The 23,423-nt window shown below is 48.7% G+C and overlaps 1 protein-coding gene across 1 annotated transcript in view; it reads left to right on the plus strand.

Annotated features, from left to right (window-relative positions):
• The window catches only part of PIP5KL1 (phosphatidylinositol-4-phosphate 5-kinase like 1), a 35,388-nt gene extending 13,095 nt beyond the window's left edge, over positions 1–22,293 (plus strand). Inside the window, 10 exon segments of the mRNA XM_060250634.1 lie at positions 1,013–1,063; positions 4,482–4,636; positions 10,059–10,123; positions 10,126–10,182; positions 11,852–11,913; positions 13,291–13,323; positions 15,754–15,809; positions 17,631–17,743; positions 20,231–20,393; positions 21,708–22,293. Coding sequence (XP_060106617.1) covers positions 1,013–1,063; positions 4,482–4,636; positions 10,059–10,123; positions 10,126–10,182; positions 11,852–11,913; positions 13,291–13,323; positions 15,754–15,809; positions 17,631–17,743; positions 20,231–20,393; positions 21,708–22,248 — 1,296 coding nt within the window. The 3' untranslated portion in view covers positions 22,249–22,293.
• The last annotated feature ends 1,130 nt before the right edge of the window (positions 22,294–23,423 follow it).

Genomic DNA, 23,423 nt, shown 5'->3' on the forward strand with positions numbered 1-23,423 from the left:
ATACAGTAACTTCTTAAACTCTGCAGAGGGGCAAGTGTCCTCTTAAGAAGAGGTATTCCATCCTGGATGTGAGAGCCAGGGAGAAGGCCTCTTCTAAAACATCATCTGCTTCTGCAGCAGTATACCTTGTCTAAACATGGAGAATATTCTTTGTTTCTTTGAAACAATTACTCTTTTTCCTCGTGTTCGTATTGAACCGTTGAAGCACCTGATGCAGACTCCTGGTAGGCCTGTATTCCTTTAATGCAGGGGTGTCAAACATGTGGCCTGGGGGGGGGGGCTAAATCAGGCCCCCGGAGGGCTCCTATCAGGCCCCCAAGCAACGCTGTCGTTTGCTTCCTTCTCCCTCTCTCTTGCTTCCTTCTGCATCCCAGCTTGCTTTGCCAGGCTCACTCAATCGCACAGGAGCTAGTATTTTCTCCACTGGCTAAGGGTGCTCCCTTGGGGAGGAAGGGGGGAGGGAGAGCTTGCTTCAAAGGAACCTCTGGCTCTTTCCTTCCTTCCCCAGGGGACCAGGATGGGGAGGAGCCTCAGCCAAAAGAAGGAAGAGAGGTTTGGCTCAGTAGCTCTGCTGTGCAATTGAAAGAGCCTGGATTGCATGGGGGAGATACAAAGAGAGCACCTTTAAGACCAGCAAGTGCTAAGGTTTTAAGCATGTTTTATTTTAAGTTTTTTTTAAAAAAAAATCTTTGTGTTTGTCTACGTCCTTTATAAAATTTATATCTCTGCTACCTGCCCTTACATTTTCTGACACACATGGCCTGGTCTGGCCAGGTCTCATTTATGTCAGATCCGGCCCTCATAACAAATCAGTTCGACACCCCTGCTTTAACGAACGATAATCTGAGCCATATTTGACAAAACATGGGAAGTTTTCTGAAAAGGATGAAATGCAACAGTTAAATGGGAGGCCCAAGGGAAAAGATGGGAGATAGGAACGGTTTCTCTTGCCGATGTTCTGATTTGGGCACCTCGCCCTTTCCTCTCCCCGCCCCCCTTCTCTCTCCTCCAGGATATCCTTTGCGAGTCAGATTTTCGTGCAGTACATAAACAGGTTCATGAGGTAGGTGCATGATGTGAGGCTGAATGGACCACAGCTGTCCAGCACCACCCAGCCCCTAACTGGGAACCACTGCTTATCCAACTTCCGCAGGGCTCTTCCGCCAGGCTCTTAATTGATCCCGCGGGTGTCCCCTGAAGGCATCGCTTTCCCCAGCACTTTACTATCTAGGTTTCCCCAGCCTATATGTGGTTTTATGATTTGTAGCCAATGGCACGGATCTGGGTTTTTGATCTAATTTGACAATTCTGTAATTATGATATTGTTTTGTTTGGATGCGGTTTATTTAACGTTGCTGTAAAGTTTTGAATGTTGTAAGTCGCCCTGAGCCCGCTTGCGGGATAGGGCGGGATATAAATCGAAAAATTAAATTAAATTAAATTCTGCTCATACCTCAGCTCCCCTTCCTCCATAATAGAAGCAGAATAACTTTTGCCGTTAATGCAAAGAATCTGTGCAATGCTTTTCGAGGGGCCAGATTTAGTTTGTGCACACCTGTAAAGAGCCGTTTGTTCCATGTCATTCCCCCCATGTTGTTTTCTGTTCTGTGTCTCTATAGGCCTCAGGGTGGATTTTTTAAAATGAACCTAATAGAGGGAGTAACCTTCCTCTTCCTTCCCAGGGCTTTAAGAAAGTCCAGATGTTGAGCCTGGCACCCCGGCATGGTGGGGGCAGAGACACTGGGGAGCACTGCGAGATTAATGATGTAACTTCCGGGGAAAACCTGGAAGTGCTAGTGGTAGTTCTAAGAATCACCAGAAGATAGGGTTGCCAGGTGTGTGTTGGAAAATACCTGGAGACTTTGGGAGTGGTTCCAGGAGAGGGCAGAGTTTGGGGAGGGGAGGGGCCTCAGCAGGGTAAAAGGCCACCCTTCGAAGCAGCCATTTTCTCCCGGGGACCTGATCTCTGCCAGCTGGAGATCACTTGTAAAAGCGATCACTACCAAAAGCTATGGTTGCCAGGTGCTGCCTGGCTGCCATTGTAGGAGTTATGAGGAGCGCCATCACCAGCCATGTAACCATAGAGTTTTGGTAAACATGCTGACATCACTTAAGGGTGCGCAGGCAGTGACATCAGTGCATCAGGATGGTGCCTATCCTCCCCTGAGTTTACTGCCTTTTTTTCTCCCCGAGAGGTGGCAGGAAGCACCCTCTGGCAAAGGGGGAACTCCCCACCACCGGCAGGGGCTTGGCAAACCTAGTTCCTGGTGATTCCTAGACCTGCCCTCTGTCACTGCCAGGTTTTCCTCAGAAGTGATATAACGGCACATGCAATGCTTTTTTTAAAAATCCTGTCACCGCTTCTTGGAGTAACAGAAATAAACCAGGGATGGGAGATGTGAAACCTTACAGAATCAAAAGACACACACTCCAATTGTTATATGAAGAACAAACATTAATTATTAGAATAAGGTATATATATGAAAGCGCAATAAACATCAATATATAAAGAATATGGGTGGGGGGAATCAAACCATTCCAAACATGAATATACGGTAATGACAACTGCAGGAGGCTCTCCCAAGTCCTGAGGGGGCAATTTGGTAAAAACCAGTGCAACCTTATAAGTTGTAGCACCTTTTTAAAAAAAAGTTTTAACAAAACAAACTAAAGTTTTACCACAGAGTTTTCGTAAATTCTAGTTCACCTAATGATGTCATTTCTGACTTTAAAAAAACCCCACCAGAAGTGATGTCAGTAGGGTTGCCAAGTCCCCTGCGTTTTCCCTCCCAAATGGCTAGAGCATCCGGGAAAACCATAGAGCAGGGGTGGCCAACGGTAGCTCTCCAGATTTTTTTTTGCCTACAGCTCCCATCAGCCTCAGCCATTGGCCATGCTGGCTGGGGCTGATGGGAGTTGTAGGCAAAAAGCATCTGGAGAGCTACCGTTGGCAACCCCTGCCATAGAGTTTTCCCGGAAACGCCTAGAGTGGCTGCCGCACAACATTGCCAGTGTGATGATGTCACTTCCGGGTGATGTCATTGCGCCAACGACGTAGGGGAAGGTTCCCCCCACCGGACCAGGGGCTTGGCAGCCCTAGATGTGAGCATGCCAGAGCATGCCTCATTTTCACCACCCATTTGCTTCAGGCACTGGCAGACACAGCACCAGGATGCCAGAAATCCCTGTTTTCTGTACAGCTGAAGCTCATGGCCTAAACCAGGCCATTCCACTTTGGTTGGTTGGGCCTGTATCCAGGGAACCAAAGGGTGAAAGGAGGGGTAACCTAGGCCTGCTCTTCAGTAAAGCAAACCCCCTTAATCCAAGTTGGTGGTTAGGACTGCCAAGCCCCAACTAGGGGCAGGGGATCCCTCATTTTGGAGGCCCTCCCCTCGCTTCAAGATTATCAGAAAGCAGGGTGGGAACTCCATTATACCCTATGGAGACCAATTCCCATAGGGCAGGGGTGGCCAAAGGTAGCTCTCCAGATGTTTTTTGCCTACAACTCCCATCAGCCCCTGCCAGCATGACCAATGGCTGGGGCTGATGCGAGTTGTAGGCATAAAACATCTGGAGAGCTATCGTTGGACACCCCGCCATAGGGTATAATGAAGAATCGATCCATGGGTATCTGGGATTCTGGGGGGCTCTGTTGTTGTTGTTTTTTTAGGCAGAAGCACCAAATTTTCAGCATAGTGTCTAGTGCCTCTCCTAACCCCATCCCCAAAGTTTCAAAAAGATCGGACCAGAGGGTCCAGTTCTATGCACCCCAAATGAAGATGCCCCTATCCTTCATTATTTCCAAAGGAAGGAAGGCATTTAAAAGGTGTGTGGGGTCCCTTTAAATGTGATGGCCAGAACTCTCTTTGGAGTTCAATTATGCTTGTCACAACCTTGCTTCTGGCTCCACCCCCAAAGTCTTCTGGCTCCACCCTCAAAGTTTCCAGATACGTCTTGAACTGGACCTGACAAGCCTATTGGTGGCAGAGGCAGTGACCTAGTGCAGGGGTGGCCAGCAGTAGCTCTCCAGATGTTTTTTCCCTTCAACTCCCATCAGCCCCAGCCAGCATGGCCAATGGCTGGGGCTGATGGGAGTTGTAGGCAAAAGACATCTGGAGAGCTACCATTGGCCACCCCTGACCTAGTGTGTTCCCTCTAAGCTGAGTTAGTGTGAGCTAGTTCAGTTTTTTAGCCTCCAGCTCACACGTTTTTGTCTTAGCTCAGGAAGGATGGCCCCAGAGCAAACTAATCTATGCAGTAGCTCACAACTTTAATGCCAGGAGCTCACGAAATAGAATTTTTGCTCAGGAGACTTACAGCTTAGCAAGAAGCAGGGGTGGGAGGAAGCAGAAAGGGGGGTGCAGTTGGCAGCCCAAGGGAGGGGTTCTGTGGCCAAATCCTCCCACTCCAGGGGCTTCTCTACCCCCCCCTTAACCCTTTTTCTCTCCTTAGTCGTGTAACTCAGTTCTGTATGGCTGCAGGGCTTTGAGATGAGGACCTACGCAGGCCTCACTTTTGCCAAGTTCAGGCAGTTCCTTGGCATGATAGACAGCGATTACCAGCAATCTCTGAGCTGCAAAAGCTCTTACCTGCAGTTCATCAGCAACTCAAAGAGCACGGCCAACTTCTTCCTCACGTAAGTCTGTCCTTGTGGGGGTCATGGGAATGCAAACAGATTTGTCGTCATCCCAGTGGTGAGAGGCACACGGCTTGCTAGAGGTATTTTTACCTCCCCTAATAAGGTACACCCAGGGCCTTTTTTGTAGGAAAACCCCAGCGGGAACTCATTTTCATATTAGGCCACACACCCCTGACATCACCATTGTTTAGCATAGGGCATTTTGGTAGGAGCTAGGGTTGCCAATTTAAGTTGGGAAATTCCTGGAGATTTGGGCCTGGAGCCTGGGAAGGGGGTGTGGGTGGGGGACCTCAGTGGGATATAATGTCATACAGTCCACTCCTTCACTTGCACCTGCTGGAATGGCCTTGGGTTAGCCATAGCTGTCGCAGAGTTATCCTTGAAAGGGCAGCTGCTGTAAGAGCCCTCTCAGCCCCACTTACATCACAGGGTGTCTGCTGTGTGTGTGTGTGGGGGGGGGGGGGGAGGTAAAGGAAATTGTGACCACTCTGAGATTCATAGTATAGGGTAGGATATAAATCCAATATCATCATCATCTTCTTGAAACCAGTCATTTTCTTCAAGGGAACTGGTTTCTGAAATCAGGAGTTGTAAGTCCAGGAGATCTCCAGAACCCCACCTGGAGACTGGCAACACCAGTAACACAGGACAGTCAGCTGGCTTTCCCTGCTACTGGCTGAGCCCAACCTGCGGAGAGAACTGAGCCCAGTGTGCCTTGTGCCATCCCAAACCATCCAGGGAGGCTTGGCCTAAGAGCCAGTCCCATGGGCTTGGTTTGGATTTCTCATCACTCCTGTTATGGCTTGTTTTGATTTGGCTTCCCCCTTGTGCAAATGGAACTCCTTATCATTCTTTCCATACTACTTCCTGCTTCCTGTGCCCAAATTCCCTGCATTTTACTCTTTTGTGGCAGTTGTATCTAAAGCAGGGGTGGCCAAACTGCAGCTCAGGAACCACATGTGGCTCTTTCACACATATCGTGTGGCTCTCGAAGCCCCCACTGCCCCATTGGCTGGCTTGGAAAAGGCATGTCTCTCTTTAAATCACTTCTCCAAGCCAAGCCAGCTCTCTCTGCCTCCCCTACCATCCATCCATCCATCCATCCATCCACCCTCCCTCCCTCCCTCCCTCCCTTCCTTCCTTCCTTCCTTCCTTCCTTCCTTCCTTCCTTCCTTCCTTCCTTCCTTCCTTCCTTCCTTCCTCCCTCCCTCCCTCCCTCCCTATCTATCTATCTATCTATCTATCTATCTATCTATCTATCTATCTATCTATCTACCTATCATCATCATCATCTTCCTTCCCTCCATCCTCCTTCCTCCCTCCCTCCCTCCCTATCTATCTATCTATCTATCTATCTATCTATCTATCTATCTATCTATCTATCTATCTATCTATCTATCATCTTCCTTCCCTCCATCCTCCTTCCCTCCATCCTCCCTCCTTCCTTCCTCCCTCCCTCCCTCCTGTCTGTCTGTCTATCTATCATCTTCCTTCCTTCCTTCCTTCCTTCCTTCCTTCCTTCCTTCCTTCCTTCCTTCCTTCCTTCCTTCCTCCCTCCCTCCCTCCCTCCCTCCCTATCTATCTATCTATCTATCTATCTATCTATCTATCTATCATCTTCCTTCCTTCTCTCCATCCTCCTTCCTTCCTTCCTTCCTTCCTTCCTTCCTTCCTTCCTTCCTTCCTTCCTTCCTTCCTTCCTTCCTTCCTCCCTCCCTATCTATCTATCTATCTATCTATCTATCTATCTATCTATCTATCATCTTCCTTCCTTCCTTCCCTCCATCCTCCTTCCTTCCTTCCTTCCCTCCATCCTCCTTCCTTCCTCCCTCCCTCCCTCCCTCCCTATCTATCTATCTATCTATCTATCTATCTATCTATCTATCTATCTATCTATCTATCTATCATCTTCCTTCCCTCCATCCTCCTTCCCTCCATCCTCCTTCCTTCCTTCCTTCCTTCCTTCCTTCCTTCCTTCCTTCCTTCCTTCCTTCCTTCCTTCCTTCCTTCCTTCCTTCCTTCCTTCCTCCCTCCCTCCCTCCCTTCCTCCCTATCTCCCTCCATCCTCCTTCCCTCCATCCTCCTTCCTTCCTTCCTTCCTCCCTTCCTCCCTTCCTATCTATCTATCTATCTATCTATCTATCTATCTATCTATCTATCTATCTATCTATCTATCTATCTATCTATCATCTTCCTTCCCTCCATCCTCCTTCCTTCCTTCCTTCCTTCCTTCCTTCCTTCCTTCCTTCCTTCCTTCCTTCCTTCCTTCCTTCCTTCCTTACTTCCTTCCTTCCTTCCTCCCTCCCTTCCTCCCTATCTATCTATCTATCTATCTATCTATCTATCTATCTATCTATCTATCTATCTATCTATCTATCTATCATCTTCCTCCCCTCCATCCTCCTTCCTTCCTTCCTTCCTTCCTTCCTTCCTCCTCTCTCCCTCTCTCCCTCTCTCCCTCTCTCCCTCTCTCCCTCCCTCCCTCCCTCCCTCCCTTCCTTCCTTCCTTCCTTCCTTCCTTCCTTCCTTCCTTCCTTCCTTCCTTCCTTCCTTCCTTCCTTCCTTCCTTCCTTCCTTCCTTCCTTCCTTCCTTCCTTCCTCACAGCTCTCAAACATTTGACATTTATTCTATGTGGCTCTTATGTTAAGCAGGTTTGGCCACCCTGATCTAAAAGATACAGAGTAAAAATGGCACAGAAAAACCCCCCAAAAGGATCTGGAATGGCTGCAGTAAAGAAAGGGTGAAATGAAAAGGGCTTTGAGAATGAAAACAAAAGTATTTCTGTACATTCCCTCCTTGTTTCCTTGATAGATGTGTTTATTAGGAGCAAATGTATAGCCTGCGTACGTAACCCAGGGGGCTCATGAAACAGCTTCCAATGTGACACAACCCCCCCAGTAAAAGACAGGATAAGTCAATAATTAAAACACTACATCAAACAACAACCATAATATCAAATCAGAGCCTGCCATTAAAATGAAACCAGCTGTAAAATTTGGTATAACAACCAGCACTGACAGCAGCAATAAGAGGGTTTTAAAATCACAGATGCAGCATAAGAAAACTGTACTATTTAATTTATTTACAAATATGTGACTGGAATGTAAGGAGATACACAGAGATACTCCTCCAGGGCGAAATTCCTCTGTCCACATCAGATGAGAGGGAATGGGAGAGAGATCCTACACAAACAGGTGTTTTATCTTCTGCCAGATTTCTCTGTCTCTTGTAAAACTGCTTTTTCTCAAGGCCAAATTATACATGGTAGAGCAGGGATCCATATATCCATCTCTTCATCCATTCTTTGTAAAAAGGTGGGTGTCTCTGTTTTCAACAACAACAGCAAAACAAAATCAAGAGTCATGGGTCATGGTGGAAAGTGCCACAGCCAACTTATGGCAACCCCTTAATGCTTTCAAGGCAAGAGATGAACAGAGGTGGTTTGCCATTGTCCACCTCTGCACAGCAGCCCTGGACTCCCTAAGATCATCAGAAGAACCTTGCTGAATTAGAGGCCCATCTAGTCCAGCATCCTGTCTCACTCAGTGGCCAACCAGTTCCTCTGGAAGGCCAAAAACAGGGCACAGAGTAGGGATGTGCAAAAAAAAAAAAAATTCGGAATTACACGGATTCGGAAGTACACGGGGGGGAAAATTTCGGATTCCCATGCACTACTGAATACCGTATTCGGAATAGCCGCATATACGGTAGATGCACGGCTATTACCCTGATGTTGCCTCCTGGCTCTGAGATTCAGAGGCTTAGTGCCTTCCCCTCAGTCCTAATGGCTAGTAGCCCCTGATAGAACTCTCCCCCATGAATCTACTTAATCCCCTTCCTTGGTGGTCTCCAGGGCCTTTTTTGTAGCAGGAGCTCCTTTGCATATTAAGCCACACACCCCTGCTGTAGCCAATCCTCCAAGAGCTTACAAGGCTCTTCTTACAGGGCCTACTGTAAGCTCCAGGAGGATTGGCTACATCAGGGGGATGTGGCCTAATATGCAAAGGAGCTCCTGCTACAAAAAAAAAAGTCCTGATGGTCTCCCATCCAAGTACTAACGAATGGCCAACCCAGCTTAGGTTCTGACATCTGACAAGATCAGGCTAGCCTGGGCCATTCAGGCCAAAGTCCATGGGTGAGGGGAAATGAATCCTGGCCCTGTCATCCTTTCCTTACTAACTGTGCACCATTGAAAATGGGGTGGTGGGGGGGTTGGGGTTGGGGGGGTGCAGGGCTAGTGCTAGGGTTTTTGGTGCCCTCGGCAAGCTGCCCACCGGTGCCCCTCCCAATTTTTTTTCTTGAAAAACCAGAGAATCGTAGGAGAAATGAAGAAACTTGAAACTATTTACATTTTTAATTTACAGTTTTTAATTATAATTTTTTATTTTTATTTTTTTTAAATTGTGAGATGAAGCGATAAAAATTGGGAGAATACTCGTGGGCATTCGATGAAATTGCTGAGCAGAAAGGTTAAAACGGATAAAAGGAAGTCCTTCACCCAAAGGGTGATTCACACGTGGAATTCACTGCCACAGGAGGTGGTGGCGGCTACAAGCATAGCCAGCTTCAAGAGGGGGTTAGATAAAAATATGGAGCAGAGGTCCATCAGTGGCTATTAGCCACAGTGTATATATATATGTGTGTGTGTGTGTGTGTGTGTGTATATATATATATATATATATATATATATATAAACATTTTTTGGCCACTGTGTGACACAGAGTGTTGGACTGGATGGGCCATTGGCCTGATCCAACATGGCTTCTCTTATGTTGTTACTACTTGAACCTTTTAGCTGGAGGTGCCAGGGCCAAGACCTTCATTTCTACTTGATCCTTTTAGTTGGGAGGTGCCATTGACAAGACCTTGCGCATACGAGAAAGATGCTCTACCACGGAGCTACGGCTCGCACCCCATGGCTCTGTTAAAGTAGAGTAGGAAGGATGAGTGGCAGCAGACAACTTCAACAGGAGCTAATTTTTAGAAACTGTAATCGGTTCCACATCAGCTTTTACAATTGGTTAATTTATCCCTGTTGGACTTCAAGGAGCACGCTGCGCAGGCGCCGTCCGCTTTCACGAAACCGGCCGGGCAGTGTCTGCGCTCCATGGAGCCTGCTTTCCACTGGGGAAGGCAGGCTCCAAGGAGCACACACACTGCGCGTGGAAGAGGGGGCACCTAGCGGCGCCCTTAGGCCAGGTGGCACCCTAGGCGGGCTGCCTACTCGACCTACTCCCATGCACCGGCCATGGGGGTTGGGCCAGATGACCCTGGAGGTACCTTCCTACTCTATGATTCTGTGATGCTAGAGAAGTGTCTAGAACTGGCACAGGAACCTATTTGGGGTCCGTGGTGTGTGCGAACTGCGAGGAACCTCACCTCAGCCACTCGCGTGGTAACCCTCTTCTTTCCCCACAGCAACGACAAACGCTTCTTCCTGAAGACGCAGAGCAAGCGAGAAACCCATTTCCTCCTCTCGAACCTTTCAAATACTTTGATCACATGGAGCAATACCCCCACTCCCTTCTTGTCAAATTCCTTGGTAAGGACTCTGAGCACCCCCCCCCCCCATAATAACACTCCCTCATACAAGAGGTCATGATCTTATGGATCTGCTGGCACAAGATGTGGAGATGGCTGCTTAGCTTAGGTGGCTTCAGGAGGAGGCTGGACATATTTGCCATGATGCTGAAATGAAACCTCCATGTTCAGTATAGGGTTGCCAAGTTCCAATTCAAGAAATATCTGGGGACTTTGGGGGTGGAGCCAGGAGACTTGGGGGTGGAGCCAGGAGACTTGGGGGGGGGGGTGGAGCCAGGAGCAAGATTGTGACAAGCATGATTGAACTCCAAAGGGAGTTCTGGCCATCACATTTAAGGGAACTGCACACCTTTTAAATCCCTTCCCTCCATTGGAAATAATGAAGGATAGGGGCACCTTCCTTTAGGGCTCATAGAATTAAACCCCCTGGTCCAATCTTTTGAAACTTGGAGGATGTTTTGAGGAGAGGCAGTGGATGCTATGCTGAAAATTTGGTGCCTCTGCCTCAAAACACACTCTACCCAGAGCCCCAGATACACACAGATCAATTCTCTATTATACACTACAGGAATCAGTCTACATATGGAATAATGGAGTGCCCAGCAGACATTTCCCTTCCCCACTCCCGCTTTCTGATGACCCAGCAGGGGGAGGGCCTCCATACCAAGGGATCCCCTGCCCCCCACCTGGGGAAGCAACCAAAGTGAGACACAGGTAAGGGTGGCAGTGATACAAAGCAACGCTTCTGTGTATGAATTAGCCTCAATTGTGTTTCTGAAAGTGAACGCAAATAAAGTTACTCTAACACAAAAATATAACAGGCCTTATCAAAATATATTTATAGAAAATGAAACATCAGCAGGAGAAGAGCCAAACGTCTGTCTGTCTGTCTGTCTCTCTATCTATCACGAGAGCCCCGTGGCGCAGAGTGGTAAAGCTGAAGTACTGCAATCGGAGCCCTTCCGCTCACAACTTGAGTTCGATTCCAGTGAAAGCTGGTTCAGGTAGCTGACTCCGGGCTGACTCAGCCTTCCATCCTTCCGAGGTTGGCAAAATGAGTCCCCAGCTTGCTGGGGGGAAAGTGTAGATGACTGGCGAAGGCAATGGCAAACCACCCCGTAAAAAGTCTGCCGTGAAAATGTTGTGAAAGCAACATCACCCCAGAGTCGAAAACAACTGGTGCTTGCACAGGGGACTACTTTTTACCTTTCTATCTATCTATCTGTCTGTCTGTCTGTCCGGATGTTTGGCTCTTCTCCTGCTGATGTTTCATTTACTATAAATGTATTTTTATAAGGCTGTTATATTTTGTGTTAGAGCAACCTTGCGTTCACTTTCAGAAGCACAATGGAGACTAATTTATAGCACAGAAGCGTCGCCTTGTATCTCTGCCCACCTGGGGACTGGCAGCCCTTGTTCAGGGAGAGAGTATCTTTGAGGCTACTGTGGCTTGGTCCGATTGCCAGTTCTGGGTTGGGAAATTCCTGGGTGGAGGCCGGGAAGGCTGAGCTTTGAGCAAGGGAGGGAGGGACTTCAGAGGGCATAATGCCACACAGCCCACCTTCCAAAGCAGCCATTTTGTGCAGAGGAACTAATCTCTGCTGCCTGGAAATCCCTTGTAGAACAATCGCTCCAATCGAGCAACAGAAGTTTCTTTCCCTCCTTTCCAGCCCATCTCAATTTTCAGTTATCATACAAGCATGACAACACCACCTTTAGTATTCTCTGTAGGGTAAGGACTGAAGAAAAAAAATCCCCCCTCCAAAAAAAAACCTGGGTGGAGGGTAAATCTACTGGTGGTGGTGCCCGAAAAATATATCCTAGCAATGCTAGGACCAAAACAACCGCTAATTTTGTAATCGTTCTCAGAGTCAGTGGACAGTTTCTCACTTGCCTGCAAATTCCAGTCTGCAAAGATAAGATAAGTGGCTGCCAAAGCATGGAAGGTCGAGTCAGAGAGCCTCAGAGTCTTTACAAATTAGAAAGACCGTAGTTTCTCTCTTTGCAAGTCACAAATTTCAGGCCAGCTGTACCAGAAGAGCCAGTCTGGTGCAGCGGTTAAGTGTGCGGACTCTTATCTGGGAGAACCAGGTTGGATTCCCCACTTCTCCACACGTACCTGCCGATGTGACCTTCAGCGAGTCACAACTTCTCGCAGAGCTGTTCCTCTCAAGAGCAGTTTCTGTCAGAGCTCTCTCAGCTACACCTACTTCACAGGGCATCTGCTGTGGGGGAGGGGGGGAAAGGAAATGGAGATTGTAAGCTGCTCTGAGACACCAAGTAAGGTTGCAGTACAAATCCAATCTCTCCTCCTCTTCTTATCAAAATTCGGCACTCAAAGTAAAATATTTGTCGTAAACCAAAACATAGGCAAGAGCAACGCATTGATATATCTGCTCAGGATGCCATTTTTGAGATCACTAGTAATTTCAGGGTATTTCCTGTTACTCTGACTACGAGAAGCAAGATAATAAACTGGATAGGCACTTGGCTTTATAAATTAAAACAGCCTATAACAGTAATTGTCCTTCAAGTCACTTCCCCTTCAAGTCACTTCTTGAAGGGGAAGTAGTCGTCATTAATTCATTAAAGAGAGCCAGTTTGGTGTAGTGGTTAAGTGCGTGGACTCTTATCTGGAAGAACTGGGTTTGATTCCCCACTCCTCCACTTGCACCTGCTGGAATGGCATTGGGTTATCCGTAGCTCTCACAGGAGTTGTCCTTGAAAGGGCAGCTGCTATGAGAGCCCTCTCAGCCCCACCCACCTCACAGGGTGTCTGTTGTGGGGGGAGAAGATGTAGGAGATTGTAAGCCACTCTGAGTCTCTGATTCAGAGAGAAGGGCGGGGTGTAAATCTGCAATTCTTCTAATTACAAGGGCTTTTTTTGTAGCAGGAACTCCTTTGCATATATCCCCCTGATGTAGCCAATCCTCCAAGAGCTTATACTAGGCCCTGTCAGAAGAGCCCTGTAAGCTCTTGGAGGATTGGCTACATCAGGGGGGGTGTAGCCTAAGGAGGTCCTGCTACAAAAAAAAAGCCCATTACTTTCAGGGGGTCAGGTTGAAAAGATTTCCCTTCTCACCATCATGTGTTCTTCTTTTTTCCACAGGGTCCACAGTATCCTTGTTCCCCGGAGAAGAAGGTAGGGTCCCTTCAAATGGTTGCTATCTGGAGTTGCCAAATCTGGGTTGGGTAGACTGGGAGGGGACATCTTGGGAGGGCAGGGTTTGGTGTGGGAGCTCAAGTGGGAGTGGGAAGTTGTAGAGTTTGCTCTCCAGAGATTCAGAAATTAATCTCTGCAGTCAGAAATCAGCTATAATTGTGGGAGAACTCCAGCCCCCTCCTGGAGGTTGGCAGCCCTGTTAAAAGAGTCTGTTCTCTTTTTCCCCCTGGAACTATACTCAATTATATAATTTCATTAATTAAACATGCATGAATAGTAGGGTTGCCAGGTCTGTGTTGGAGACCTGGAGACTTTGGGGGTGGATCTGGGAGAAGGCGGGGTTTGGGGAGGGGAGGGGGCCTCAGCATGGTGCAGTGCCACAGAGTCCACCCTGCCAAGCAGCCATTTTCTCCAGGGGATCAAAACAACTGGAACTGGTGTAATCAATGGAAATAACAGAAAAACCACCGGAAGCGAGGAAATTTACACGGAAACGTCTATAAGTACGTTTTAGTGCAAAGCTTAAATGAAACTTAAACAAAACAAAACTAAGAAACACTGAGCTTTCAACATAAGAATTTTCCCACACAGTCTTTCAGTAAGCCCTGTAAATCAGCTTCCTCTGGCAGCAACTGATGAGAGCATGCGTAGACCCATGTTGAAAAAATTGAGCTGAGGCTCCATGTAACGTCAGGAGAAGGAGGCTGACGAAGTGATCAAAACCGTGAGGAGTCCTTTCATAAGCGGTTCCTTCCTTACACTCTCCGCATCATTAGCAGTCGGGAACTGAGGAAAAAAGCGTTCACCCACAACTGAGTCTACTCAAAGGAAGCCGATTTATAGGGCTACTGAAAGACTGTGTGGGAAGATGTATATGTTGAAATCTCAGTGTTCCTTAGTTTTGTTTCGCTTAAGTTTCATTTAAGTTTGCACTAAAACGTATTTATACACGTTTCTGTGTAAATTTCATTGCTTCCAGTGGTTTTCTGTTATTTCCATTTTCTCCAGGGGAGCTGATCAAAGCCACCAAGTAATACACTGTCTTTCAGTTTGCAAAAATATATTACAAGGACTGTGTACAACACATAATAAAAATTACAATAATAATAGAGGCCGGCGTGCTAGGGCCTTTATTCAGCGAGAGATTCAGCAAGAGATTTCTAAGATTTTGGGATATGAATTTAACAAAGTTGCAGAGACTTTTTTTGCTGGGATTACAAATGGAAAAATTTCCAAAAGAAGATAGAACTTCAATATGGTACTTGCTCTCAGCTGCTAGGACATTGTATGCACAGCTGTGGAAGCAAGAAAAAATACCAGAGAAATGGGACTGGATTATAAAAGTTATGTCATGAGTGAAATGGACAAATTAAGAAGAAAATGAAGAGACTATGATTTGGAGCTTTTTAAGTTGAGTGGAAGAAGTTCAGAAGATACGTAGAAAAAGAGTGGAAAATAAAAGGACATTGGACAATTTTTGATAATGATTAAGCTTTTCATTTCTTCTTTAAAACAAAAGTATAATTTTTGGTTTTTTAATAGTTAAAGACCTTTAATATTTGGGTTTTTTAAGTAAATAACACTGGCGGGGGTCAAGTAACGGGGGGAGGGGTGGGAGAAAAGTAAGATATGGGGTAGAAGAATTTCTCTTTTTTAAGTCTTTATAAGATGTAGATATAGTTTTGCTACCATATGTTACTAATAAAAATTGTTTATTACCGGGCCTTTTAAAGTAACAGAAACCTCAAGGGGGCCAAAACACCCTGTCCCCAAATGAATAGATATAAGTCCAAACCTGGAAATAGTCCAGCTGAAATTCACAAGGTGGGTGCTCCTGAGGAACATAGCTTCAATGCAGCCGCTTTCTTAAAAGACGTCTCTCTAGATTTTGATGACATTTCAATTCCTTCTTCAGTTTAATAGCTCAGTTATTTGGGAACTCCGTTCTACATTCTCTTATCACAGCATTAAGCTTCTCATTTCTGTGTGAACATCGGGCTCTTTCCTGGGAAGGGCAAATGATTGTAAGCCGCTCCGAGACTCTAAGCCGGGGTATAAATCCAATCTCTTCCTCTTCCTCCACCTTTACTTGGCATAAAGCTTTATTTCTTTAGCATGCCATCATGGGAGAGGGGGGACATGATCATAGCGATGGGTAGGAGAAATGTTCAGGAACAGACTTCCCTGAGACAGTTTCCAAAGAGGCAGCTTTTGGATGTGGTATAGCCCGCTTGCATCACAATGTGGTACAGTCCTCTCCAGCATGCCTGAGGATTGCTTTTTGTTTTTCCAGCTACAGCTTCTCAAGGCTAGTGTGTACGAGAGAGGGACACACCATGCCGGAAGCTGCATGTTTGACTCGCCTGCGAGTAGAACTAAACTTGCTTTGTTGTCCTCTTTTCTCCGTAGAAATATTTCATCATCATGCAGAGTGTCTTTTACCCTCACGAGAGGATTATCGAGCGGTGAGTGACCGGCCGAGACTTGAGGATGGTCAATTGTGACAGCTGCATGTGGTTGTATAGGGTGCTGTATACCTTTTGTGAAATGGCTTGCCAAGGATGCAGCCCTTCCCTTTAAGACCAGTGGGGCAGGGCTCTCTCCAGGTGCCTTTGGTACCCAATACTGGAAACCAGGCACAGAAGGAAGGAGATCTCTGCAATGGGATCCCATGGCCACCAGGCACAAGTCTTATGATGTGAAGAAACCTAGTCCAGACTTTTCAGGCTAGCAGTGATGGTGGTACGATCCCTGTGTTAGAACTGAGAACTGAGTAGGGTGTTCCTGCCTGCCTCATTGGAGCTTGAGGACCAGAGCTTGGGACTTGGGAACTATGGGCAGTAGGATCCTAAACTAGGGTTGCCAATCCCCAGGTGGGGGCAGGGGATGCCCCGGTTTGGAGGCCCTCCCCCTGCTTCAGGGTCGTCAGAAAGCGGGGGGAGGGGAGGGAAATGTCTGCTGGGCACTCTTATTCCCTATGGAGATTTATTCCCATAGAAAATCATGGAGAATTGATCCATGGGTATCTGGGGCTCTGGGGGGGCTGTGTTTTGAGGTAGAGGCACCAAATTTTCAGTACAGCATCTAGTGCCTCTCCCCAAAATTTCCCCAAGTTTCAAAACGATTGGACCAGGGGGTCCAATTCTATGAGTTCCAAAAGAAGGTGCCCCTATCTTTCATTATTTCCTATGGAAGGAAGGCATTGAAAAGGTGTGCTGTCCCTTTAAATGTGATGGCCAGAACTCCCTTTGGAGTTCAATTATGCTTGTCACAGCCTTGATCTTGGCTCCACCCCTAATGTCTCCTGGCTCCACCCCCAAAGTCCCCAGATATTTCTTAAATTGGATTTGGCAATCCTATCCTAAACCCTGCTGCCTTGCTCCAATCACGGGCCCCCTACTGGTTTGAATGGTCCAATCAAATGCTTGCGCGGGAACACTGGTGTGTATAGAGTTGGCTGCGTTGGCCCAGTGCAGCAGTCTTGAGTATGCTGAAATCAATCAAGAGCTGACGTTGCACTACCGCCTTGCCTCATCATTGCCTAGAACCCACTACATTATAGAACGCGTGCTGTGCCAGACTGGTTGAAAATGGGTTGTAGGACAGGAATGATTTCACCCAGAAAAGCGGTGGGAGAAAAGCTGAAATCTGCCCCCTTTCTCTCTCCTCCATTCCTCCCTCCCCAAGAATGGGTCTTACTACTACTTTGAAGCATACAGGGCTTTTTATTTTGTAGCAGGGACTCCTTTGCATATTAGGCCAACACCCCAGATGTAGCCAATCCTCCAAGAGCTTACAGGGCTCTTCGTAAGCTCTTGAAGGATTGGCTACATCAGGGGTGTGTGGCCTAATATTCAAAAGAGTTCCTGCTACAAAAAAAAAAAAAGCCCTGGATATCTGCATGGAAGGATCATTGTCCTGTTTTGCTTTCTAGCCTGCCATTGTGATGACCGAAGGCAGATGGACAAGAGCCTGGATTGAGCCTTCTGCCTTGTCTTATTTATGACTTTTGCAGCTGCTTTTGCATTTACACGGCACTCACTGCCTGCATCCATTCTCCATTCTCCCCTCCCCTCCCCATCTATATATCTCTAGCCAATTTCGACATACCCTCCATGCATCTGATGAAGAGAGCTGTGTTTCTCAAAAGTGTATGCTGCAATAAAACGTGTTAGTCTTAAAGATGCTACTGGGCTCGTTCCTATTTTGCAGCGGCAGACTAATACGGCTTAACTCCTCTGTGGGTTTGAAATCATCCCATCTTCCTCTTTCCCCCAAACTTGCAGGTATGATATTAAGGGTTGTGAACTTGATCGCTGGGCAGAGGCTGCCCCAGAAAGCAGTCAGATAATTGTGGTTTTGAAGGATCTCAACTTTGAAGGAAAGACCATCTGCCTTGGTAGGTTCTTTCTCTCTCCTCACCCATCAGTGTCAGATCAAAACTCCCTTCTCTGCCTGGCTTCAAAATGCTGCTTTTAATTTCAGTGCTACATCTACGCATCTCCCGACAACTTCTTGCTGCACTGAGCTGGCCACCTACAGGTCAAGCCAGATCAGACCCTGAGAAATTTGTGATGGATTTTCTGCTTTAAAAAGAAGCAGCAGCAGCAGCAGCAACAGCTCTGGGAGGCTGCAGTTTGGGGCCCCAATAGGAGGGAAAGTTACTTATCGCTTTGTGCATTTCCTGTCTTTTTTGTAGCAGGAACTCCTTTGCATATTTGGCTACAACCTCCAATCCTCCAAGAGCTTACAGGGCTCTTCTTACAGGGCCTGCTGTAAGCTCTTGGAGGTTGGGCTACATCAGGGGTGTGTGGCCTAATATGCAAAGGAGTTCCTGCTACAAAAAAAGCCCTGCCTGTCCTCATGAAGACACCTGCACCCCAGTGCCACTGTTAGCCAGGGCTGACATGAGTATGTTGTGGCACCAAGTGAGGTACATATGCATATTCCCAACTAGGACTGGTTCTGGACCTGGCTGGCAGTTGCTCAGATCCAAAAGGGGACATCGGTCTCTTCCCCTACCCCTGGCAGCCGGAGTGCGCAGTGCCTCCGCAACTGTTCTTCCCCGCCAGGACCGTTCTTCCCCGCCAGCACCGGCCCTGCCACTAGGCAAACTAGGCAATTGCCTAGGGTGCCGGCCTTCTGGGGGCACCAATTTTTTTTTTGTAGAAATAGCCCAGCAGGACCTCATTTGCACATTAGGCCCACCCTCTGATGTCACCAGAAGTGATGTCACTCGTTCAGTAGGTGACTTTCCCAATATTGACACAGAACAGCACAGTGCCATCAGCTGCATTTCATGGATGCATGTTCTCACATAGCCCAGTAGAGAGCCAGTTTGGTGTAGTGGTTAAGTGTGCGGACTCTTATCTGGGAGGACCGGCTTTGATTCCCCACTCCTCCACGTGCAGCTGATGGAATGGCCTTGGGTCAGCCATTGCTCTCGCAGAGTTGTCCTTCAAAGGGCAGCTGCTGTAAGAGCTCTCTCAGCCCCATCTACCTCACAGGGTGTCTGTTGTGGGGGTGGGGAAGGTAAAGGAAACTGTGACCACTCTGAGATTCAGAATATAGGGTGGGATATAAACTGTGACCGCTCTGAGATTCAGAAAATAGGGTGGGATATAAATCCAATATTTTCTTCCAACGAGATACCTCGTTTTGCCCCCCCCCCCAAAAAAAAACACCGCCAGAGAGAGAGAGCCACGTGCGGCGGAGCGGGCAGCAGCAGGCCCAGCTTCTTCTGGGAGGCAACACTTGTGGACAACTCTGCACCTCTCGCTCTCTTCAGAAGCCTGTTGGCAGAGAGGATGGAGGACATGATCTGGGAACACGTGACCGCCTGGTGCTTTCCTTCTGCTGGAAACCTTCCTTTGAGCCACAGCCCTGGCCAAGCCAGCCGGAAGAGTGTTCCTGCTTAAAAAAAGCCCTCCTGTCCCCCATGTGACTGGGTGATGTTGTCAGTGCAGGGGTGGGGGGCGGGGCTAGACATTAGCCTTGCCTGGGGTGCCTATTCCCCGCCAGGGACGTAGCCAGGATTTCATATTTGGTGGGGCCAGCCCCGTAGCTAGGGACTACAGAGCGAGGGGGCTGCAGGAAGCCCCTGGGGAGGAGACCGTGGGAGTGAGTGCTGAAAGCTGGAGAGGCTGGGGGGGGGTCATCCCTCTCTCCCCTGCATGATTTAAAGAGTCTACCTATCAACTGATTGGTGGGCCCTTTAAATAGCACGGAAGGAGCATGCATGCTTCTGCAAGCCCCTCCCACATAATTTAAATTACACAGGAAGGGGGTGGCCCTAGGATGGGGGCAAGCCCCCCCCAAACTGTCAGGGGGCCAGGCCCCGTGGGCCCCCGATTAGCTACAGGCCGGTTGGTGGCCCTGGGCTCTCGGCACTGTAAGCTGCTTTGAGTTCCACAAGCTAACCTTGACCCTTGCTCTGTGCGCTGTGTTAGGAAAGGGAAGAGGGGGGGAAAAGGGAAAGACCAGTGGCAATGCTATGATTTGTTCAGAGCGGCAGTGAGCAAAGGGGACAGATTGGGGGCCCTTCAACGGATTGGGGTCCATACGGTCGGAATTGGGGTTGAAGGGATGGGCCTGGCCAGGGCTTTTTTTTTTTGCAGAAAAAGCACAGCAAGAACTCATTTGCATATTAGGCCACTCCCCCTGACCTCACCATTGTTTCACGCAGGACTTTTTGTAGGAAAAGCCCAGCAGAAACTCATTTGCATATTAGACCACACCCTCCGATGCCAAGCCAGCTGGAACTGCGTTCCTGTGCATTCCTGCTCAAAAAGAGCCCCGCCCCCCTGGCCCACCATGTAGCTACGGGCCTGTTCCCTGGCCCTCTGCTCTTGCCACATCGCAGCTCATGTGTTCTCTTGCTTGTCAGATGAGCAGTGCGCCTGGTTTAAGCATCAAGTGGAGCTGGACACACGGTTCCTCAAGAAGCTGGCCGTGATGGACTACAGTCTCTTGGTGGCCCTTCAGCCCCTCCAGAAGGACGAGCAGTCCATCAACCGCACCTTGGCCAACATCATCGCCAGGACGCAAATGTGAGCCCTCGAAGCAAGGGTGGCGTGGGTAGGGTTGCCCAGGACTTTTTTTGTAGCCGGAACTCCTTTGCATATTAGGCCACACACCCCTGATGTAGCCAGTCCTCCTAGAGCTTACAGCAGTCCCTGTACTAAGAGCCCTGTAAGCTCTTGGAGGATTGGCTACATCAGGGGTGTGTGGCCTAATATGCAAAGGAGTCCATTCTACAAAAAAAGCCGACTTCCAGGCAGGGGCTGGAGCTCTCCCGTAATCACAACTGATCCTGCAGATTACCAAGATTGGTTCCCTTGGGTGGAAAAAACCAGCTGCTTCAGAGGGTGAAACCACAGCCTTTCCCAAATTCCAGCCTCTGCAGGTAGCACCCTCCACATTTCCAGTAATTCTGCCAAGCTGGAGTTGGCAACCCTAGTCTCCAGGGCCCACTGGAGCACCTGAAGTGGGAGGGTTTAGGGTCTAAGGCAGAAGGCAGAGCTGTATCATATGTGGACACTGCATCAAATACGTGGGCCTCCTAGGAAACTTCCTTCTGCTGAATCAGATACCTCATCCATCATGGTCAGTATTATCTACTCAGACTGGTAGCGGCTCTCCAGGGTCACATCACCTCCTTGCCTGGTCCCTTTAAACTGGAGATGCCTGGGATTGAACCTGGGACTTTCTGCACACCAAGCATATACTCTACTGCTAAGCTGTGGTCACTCCCCATGGATCTCCAGGGTCTCTGGAAGACACTTTAAGTGGAGATGCCCAGGATTGAACCTGGGAACTTCTGTGTGTCACGCAGAGGCTCTTCCACTGAGCTATGGCCCCTCCCTAGATCAGAGACAGGCTGAGAAGATAGTCTTGGGCGGGGTGAGGGGGTGGGATTCCTCTTGCACATCAAAGGGGAAGGGATTGGTTCCTGGAGGTATCTCCGCTTCCTCCTTCTGTGGCAGTGTCAGGGGCTCCGCACCCCTCTTCTGAGTCTTCCATCTCTCCCTGTCGAGAAGCAGTCTGCCCTCTAGCCCGTGAGGGCAGGCCAGGTTGGAAGAGCCCTGGCTGTTGCAGTTAATCCGAACGCAGAGGAGCGTGTCCTTTATTTATTGAAAACAAAGCCCTGCCCTCCAGCTAAGCTAATTAAGGGTCCATCGTAAAATAGCTGAAATCCCAGCAAGCCATGCTGCCATATATCGTCAGGCCTTTCCCCCCTCATTTAATTTCAGAATTAATTACTTGTGGCCGTCGGCATGCAGCAGAGTTGTTCTGTCAATGGGCCTCCCTTCCTTTCCCTTCTCACCGCTCGCTCTGTGGATTTTGTTGGTTCCTCCCGACAGGTCGCTCAGCCCTCACAGCTGCCTTCTCCACGGAGGCACCGAAGCCAGCGAACTCTCTTCCATCGTCCACTATCCCTCCAGCTTCGACCAGAGCAATTCCGCAACGGAGAGCAGTTTGCACGATTTTATTCACAAGTTGCAGAAATCCAGCTTTGACTTGCATACGGGTTCCCGCGGCGACCTGACCGACCGCTTCCAGGAGGCCCTGATCGCTTATCTGACGCAGGCAAGCAGCTATGAACAGCTGCCCGGGGCGGCCCCTGAAGGCAATGTCAACTTGGTGAGCCTCGCTGACTCCTGCCTGCACTTGGCACAGAACCGGCGTCTCCTACCTAGCTGCAGGAACCCCTTGCACGTCATCGACGGGCCCAGATTCCGCTACTTTGTGGGCATCATTGACCTTTTCACGGTGTACGGCTTCCGCAAGAAGGTGGAGCATCTCTGGAAAAGCATCCGGTATCGAGGACAGTGTTTCTCCACCGTTAGGCCCTCCTGTTATGCCAGAAGGCTTTGCCAGTGGGTAGAAGAACATACCACATGAGCACAGGTGGGTCAGAGGGGAAGGGACAGCATCCTTTGTCTTTCTCCAAGGATCCCTTCGAGCTCCTCTCCAGAAGTCAAAGCTACAGAGGCAACTTTCCAGCTCTGGGTGCCGCAGCATGCCTCCAAGAAATTCCAGGTTGGAGAGTGCAGAACTTTGCTGCAATTGTTTGGTGGTAGCGGTGGCCGGGTGTATTTGTGTGCAGCTGCGCTCCTTCACAACAGCTGTCAGCCTGAATCGTGGACATTGGAAGCAGCGGCGGTAAAACTTTGGTGGATGGTACAGACACTTTCCCGGGGGAGCCAAATGGAATGCGAGGACAACAGAAAGGAAGAAGCCAAGAGACTCAGATAACATGAGATGCTGTAATGTCCTTGAATGGTTCCCTGCGTCACTTTTGCGCTGGTGAAGAACGGCTGTGGGTTGGGTGGAACTGATTCGGAGCAGGGAAGAGAGGGAGAGGCCTTCCTCTTCTGCACTGTTTCCCTGAGCCAAATCCCACCCAGCGCTGCTATCTGCCCCACTGAGAGAGGGAGCTATACAGCTTGCCTGTGGAGTAATGGGGACCTCTCCAAGGGGCCTGTTTGAGTCCCTGAAAATGGTACGACTCATGTTACGGCCCCCCCTGTCCACACCAGATCCTTCCTCCAGCTGCTATTTACCAATACAGAAGTGCCCAGGGGATCTCTTCTCACCTGATTTGACCTTAAGAAGTGCCCCCCTCCCAATAAGTTGTACTGTTCCACTGATGGTGAAGAAGGGGGAGAGTTTGTTCCTCATTAAAAGATATAGACACTCAAGAGAGAGGGGATGGTTTTGTTTTTATTGAAGAAGAATCAATGACGTCTTAGGGTAGGGGGCAGGGGATCCCCAGGTGGGGGCAGGGGATCCCCCAGTTTGGAGGCCCTCCCCCCACTTCAGGGTCATCAGAAAGCAAGGGGAGGGAGAAATGTCTGCTGGGCACTCCATTATTCCCTATGGAGACCGATTCCCCTAGGGTATAATGGTGAATTGATCTGCAGGAATTTGGGGCTCTAGGGGGGCTGTTTTTTGAGGTAGAGGCACCTAATTTTCAGCACAGCGTCCAGTGCCTCTCCCCAAAATACCCTCCAGGTTTCAAAAAGATTGAACCAGGGGGTCCAATTCTGTGAGCCCCAAAAGAAGGTGCCCCTTTC

This window comes from Heteronotia binoei, chromosome 12 (genome assembly GCF_032191835.1).
Source record: "Heteronotia binoei isolate CCM8104 ecotype False Entrance Well chromosome 12, APGP_CSIRO_Hbin_v1, whole genome shotgun sequence".
Taxonomy (NCBI): Eukaryota; Metazoa; Chordata; class Lepidosauria; order Squamata; family Gekkonidae; genus Heteronotia; species Heteronotia binoei.